Source organism: Halyomorpha halys, unplaced genomic scaffold (assembly GCF_000696795.3).
Source record: "Halyomorpha halys isolate HHAL.00 unplaced genomic scaffold, Hhal_1.1 Scaffold2402.1, whole genome shotgun sequence".
In the NCBI taxonomy this organism is placed as follows: domain Eukaryota; kingdom Metazoa; phylum Arthropoda; class Insecta; order Hemiptera; family Pentatomidae; genus Halyomorpha; species Halyomorpha halys.
The window spans coordinates 24691-30776 of record NW_027111322.1 but is presented as its reverse complement, the minus strand read 5'-3'; the positions used below and the strand labels follow the sequence as shown (position 1 = coordinate 30776).

General features: G+C 27.3%; 1 protein-coding gene across 1 annotated transcript in view; it reads right to left on the bottom strand.

Moving 5' to 3' along the window:
• LOC136796240 (uncharacterized) overlaps positions 1-2576 on the bottom strand; it is a gene marked incomplete at its 3' end in the record, with an annotated part of 44440 nt that extends 41864 nt beyond the window's left edge. Inside the window, exon 1 of the mRNA XM_067049344.1 lies at positions 2444-2576. Coding sequence (XP_066905445.1) covers positions 2444-2527 — 84 coding nt within the window. The remainder of the gene's footprint in view (positions 1-2443) is intronic.
• Positions 2577-6086: the final 3510 nt, after the last annotated feature.

The window sequence follows — 6086 nt, the reverse complement described above, 5'->3', positions numbered from 1 at the left end:
TATTTAAATTCCTTTTCTTTGCTCCAGGAGGTAAAAAAAAAAAAAACCTCATGTTTTAGCGGAAACATAACCCTCCTCGTTCCAATAACCCACTGGCGTTGGCTTATTAACTTAATTAGGCCCTGCAACTAATCTAAGGAATTACAAAGTACCAGATATACATATACCTACCTGCATGTATATATTCAATTACTTATATCGTCAGGGGGACACGAAAAAAAAAGAAAAAACTAACTTTGTAATGGCAATATTTCATTTGTATACATATATCATCCTTGTAATGTGTATGTATTACACGAATAAATAAATAAAAGAGATTACGAAAAAAACCTTATGTTTCCAATGGATGACTTATTAACAATATGGACCAAGTATTTTTTTGTAAGTCAAACTTTTCCTCAGTCAAAAGTTTCCTGAGTTAATCTTTGTTGCAAACGAAAATTTTCATACTTTCGTATCTAATTCCTTAGTTATTATTATTTGACATCAAGAAATTCAATACAAGAATAATAAATTATGATATTAGGTTATATAAAAAAAAAATATGAAAAAATATTATAACTTTCCTTATTACCTTCTTTATGTTAGTATTTATATTTTATTTAATAAGACTGATTTTAATGCTGTTTTCTTTATATCAATCCTTTATACCAGGTCATTCAAAAAGTCCTGTCGTTTTTTTGGGGGAAATTATAAATAAATAAAAATTAAGAAATATATTAATACAAAATGTATTAATATTATTAGTAAAGTTAAAAACAAATGAATTAATTAAAAATTAATAAAAAAGTCAAAAACAGATGAATATATAAAAAAAAAGTATATAAATTAGAATTAAGTAAATAGGTTAACAATTTCAGTTTAATTCATTTAAAATTCAACTGAAAATTATAATTTGAAAGTACTTATAATATGAATGAGGGTAGATTTCATCGGCATTATTAATTTGAATGGTCACAAGTTGTGTCGCCATAAAAATATAACAAGTAAATATTTCTCAAAATGAAAAACTCCTTTTCTTGTTAATTTAAAACAGTTTTTCCATGATAACATTATATTATTTGTGTTTCTTGTGTTATTGAATTAATTTTGAGCATTGACCCTCACAAAGTCGCCAGCGTTTATTTTTTTTTACACTGAGCCTGTAATTACTTAATGAACGACCACCACTGAACTTATAAATAAGTTCAGCCCAGGCAAATTACTGAAGATAATATTCTGGGTTTTCTTTCCTAGGGAGTTAGTTGTGTTTATTTGTTAAGATGTTGAGGTGAGAAAAAAAAAACATTTAAATAATGATAGTTGTAAATTTTAATTTATGAAAATATTTAATATAAGAAAAAAAAATATAAAATACAAAATGAGGTAATTAGAACATGAATACGGGGAATACCCCAAACATATACAAGAAATATAGATTAGTGATAATAGTCTAGGTGTAAGTTTTTTACCACAACATCCTTATAAATGATTATAATAATTAATAGTAAAAATGAAAATAAAATAGAAATAAAAAAACAAAACATTATTTTCATTTTGATAACAATTGTCACAATTTAAAAAAAAAATATGTCTAATTAACAGCCTAATAATGTCACTGTGAATAAGTATTACTATATAGCCAAACATAAATAGCCAGAACGCCTTCTACGACTTGTAATTCCGCCTGTGCATTCGGTATACACAGGTATAATCGACATGACCCTCACATACCTTGAAGACTATGTAAGTACTAAGGGTTTCATATTCTATGTACAAGGACTTTACGACGATGTTTTGCATAGGAAGATTTTGTAGGATATCTTATTCATATTATACTTTTACAACGAACAGGATTTAATATTAAAATTTTCAGCTGAGTTTAATAAAAACAGTTTGTCCATGGAGGACGATTGATAAAGAAATCAGGACGCTTTTATAAATACGAAATAACTTCATTTTTTATAAAACATATTTTATGGACCATACAAATTTGCCTAAAATTAAAATTTTCTTATTCTTTAGTGAAGGGGATGGGTTAGAGTTTCTCGCGTCCCTCTCCTAGGTATCCTCTAACGATTGCGAGAGGCTGGGAAATGTATTTTGAAAAATCATCATGACACTTATTTCTAATCATTTATCTATCTAATCATTTATACAATATTTTCTTTTAGATATTAGCCTTATACAAATAGATCTTACCTTCAAATATATCATGCTAACATTATTAATATTATTACTAAAAGCGTTACATTTTTTTTCTGTGAAATGTTAATTGTCAGAAATAATAATATAAATTGAGTTCATTAGCCATTTTTTACCTGGCTGGTAATAGATTCATTGTTTCAAGTATATATAAAAATTCTCTTCTCTCAGTAGTTTTTTTTTATAATAATGTTTTATTTCATTGATGCCTGACTCGTAGATGTAGAGGATACGAATTGTACTACATGACTAGTTTTACCTTCGACTTACTCCTGGCGAAATCTTCCTTGGACGACTTCCTCCTCTTGTCCTTCAGGATCATCCGGGCTGCTGCGAAGGCCATCCTGGCCGGTGATAGTATTGGTGCCTTAGTCGGTTACCATCACACATCCGCACTGACGAAAAAAACGTTACTCGTTTAGTGATGAATTTTAAAGATTAATTCGGGTTACCTTGTCTCACCTCATTCAGTTTGATTTTCTTTCAGTTTTGTATAATTTTAAAATCAAGAATTTCATGAAAAAAGAATAAATCTTTTACAATGTATTTTCTAGCCCGGGCACATTAATCGTAATATCTAATGAAAATAAATATTTAGAAAAAATCGAAGGATTTTAAAGAAAATAGTTAGAAAATAAGATAATCTACTAATTTTTAATTAGTTATAAATCGTCAGTTAATAGTTAGACAATTATCCAACCTTAATAATTGAAGGATTTACTGCAAAAAAAAGCAACTATAGTTTTTGAAAACTTATTTGAAAAAATCGTTTTCGATTAATTTTTTCCTCTTATAATTTATGTAAAGATTTGTAACGAAATTCTATTTATCCAATATTCAAACAAATTGAAGTCAATTTCCTGTATATTGGGACAATAGTTTCAGTCAAAGATATAGGTTTGATATCATATAACAAGTTTGAGAGTTTATCTCTTATTTACTTCAGAATAGATCCAACTACTTCTAGGAAAACAATTTATTGCATAAAAAGAATAAATGAATAAAATGATCGTTGAAATGTTTTATTCATTTCAAATTTTGGTGATATATGTTGCTTTCTAACGAAAATTAGCAATAATAATTGGAATAACTAGAGATCGGACTTTTAGCCAAGCCCTGAACTGATGAATTAATACTAGATTTATTTTGCCGTTTTGGATTTACTGCACATTTTTAGAATTTCCAACACGTAATAGATTTTTTTTTTCATTTTATGAAATGATTATTTAAATTTAAAAATTTATGTTCGAATAAAACAAATATCAATTAAATGAATATTGTCACGAACTAACAATTTATATACAGTTAAATGATTTATGATATGAACTGAAATGTCCGTATCTCAGCCAATAGTTCTTGTTTAGCCCGTGGAAATTGCTGACTGTGAGAAATTACAAACCGAATTGGATGTTTTATAAAATCAAAAGTTGACGCTAACTGTTCATGCGTTCATGTTTTTAAACAAAAATTATATTAACAATAAAAAATAAAGATTTTATTCTCGATAAGTGCAAGTTGAGTGATTATAGACTGTTATTTTGTTTCTTATTTTATTAAATTATATAAAAACTGATGGACAATTCCACTCTAACTCCAATTCCAAAAGTTACAAAGTTTTTACATAAGTACATATTTCAGAAATATAAAAAATATACCAGTTTAATAATAGATACATTCTGAATTATTGAATACTAAATTGTTATGGAATCAATATTGAACATACTAAGAATGATTTTATGGAATTAACTTGTCAAATGAAAGACTTAGATAAAACTATCAAATATCTATGTTAGGTAAATCATTTATCAGACCGAATCCATTGCCCAACTGCCCGCGCAGGTAAACTCATATTAGAACAGACGTTTTATATATGCATTTTTTGTCCTCTCTATTACCTGCAACGAATTTCTTTGTATTATATAATATAGTATATTTTTTTTTCTAAAATCGTTCCAACGATATGTAATATGTATATTTCACTATTCTTATTTCCGAAAACATATTTTCAACCTGGAAACCTAATTCCTTAAGTTAATTAGAAAATCCTTTCCTCGATTTTTATTAGTGCTGACAATGTGACAATAGGTAAATTATTTAAAACAAAAAAAATTAAAGGTATTCATAACATTTTTGAAATATGATTTATATAATGAGGAAAAGAAAGTTGGGGTGTTGTCAGTGAAGATACCTGAATGAAGATAAAGTAAAAACTTATTTATTATGCTAACGTTTCGGCTAGATTTTCGAGCCTTCATCAGGGCCAAGAATAAAAAACAAGATAACAACCAATAAATAAAATGATTAGAAAATAACTAACATAATCGATACATAAATAGTGTTGACAAACATGAATAGTTTGTGTATCACAACAAGATAAAGCCTGTATGAGAAGAGTAATTTCAAAATCATGTAAGCGAAAAGTAAAATCCAAAATTCATAAAATTGTGTTTATAATACACAAATCATCAATTAAAAAATTCATCCAAAATGGTATGTATAAAGAAAGGTTATTATTATCCCCACATTTGGGATTTTTCACTGCAGATAAGAAAATAACAGAAGACAAGCTGCTCTATCTCTTGAATAATACAAGAACTAATTATTGTATATGGGATACAATAATTTTTACAATACTATTTTTAATAGTACTAAGAAAAATAATTTTTTTCTGCAACAAATGGCATATTTAGTCAAAACTTTCTAGAAGGAAGCTATATCTATTTTGGAGCAAACCATTAAATTATTCTCCTGGGTTTAAAACTTGATGACCAGTGCAAACGAATGATTACCTCTTTTTAACGAACGATGCGTTACGAATTCCCTCTCTGGAATTTATTTTCTCCAAGCTATATGTTTTCGTGGAAAAAGAATAAAACATTTTTTAATGGTCATAATTGTAAAGGTGTAGTTGAAGATATTTTCATGATTCAATAAAGTTATATAACGTTCCTTTTTGCTTCACTATTAAAATAATAATAATCACTAATAATAATCTAATAATATCTAATAATAATCAGATATTACAATGCTGAAATCAACAAGTTGGCCGTGAACATCGAAAAATTTCAAGTTAAATAGATCACACAAGGAATGATTCTTTCAAAGCTTGAAGGAGACAAAATAATGATTTGTGACAAACTAACGATGGAATTGACATGCAAACAAGCTCAAACAGACAGGCTTTAATCTAGGAATTGATTTTCCAATTAGCCTATTTTGTGAGAGATTATTTGGTGAGGAGGTCATTAGTGAGTCGTAATTGGTTACCTGCCAGCCATTCATTCTATGCCATCCTCTTATTTCGTCTTGTTGCTTGACAAAAGGCATATCCACATTATTTTCGTTTCATATTTTATATTTTACCAAAATTTCCCCTTTGTTTTCAATTACCTAATAAATGGTAATAAAATACCTAATATAATAAATAAATGGAGTATATTTTAATGGAAAGTATTGCGTTCTTGAAAAGATTCGAATCCAAATTTTTAACCGAAATACAAGTTCTAAGGATTTCTGAATCTAAATGACAGATTAGAAAATAACCAGTGTATGAGTGTATGCGAACACCCTAGCTCAAAAATGAAAATTTGTACCTAACAAATATTACGTATTCAAGACACATATATTACTGGGATATTATTGCAACTTTTTCGCTAAAATAGGAAAGTGCCATTTTATGTATCCGATATTTTTTTTTTTTTTTTACCTATTTTGATTAAACTCATCATGTTTAAGTTCAGAAAAGTAGTCTCAAATTATAGCGAGGTGTTATCCTCATTGAAGTAGTGCGGAATTTTCAAAAAAGATTTTTCTAAAATACCTTAAATTTTATTAATTTGACATAACTAACCATCTCTCACTGTTAGAATAGATAAATATAAAATATGATAATTAACAATAAA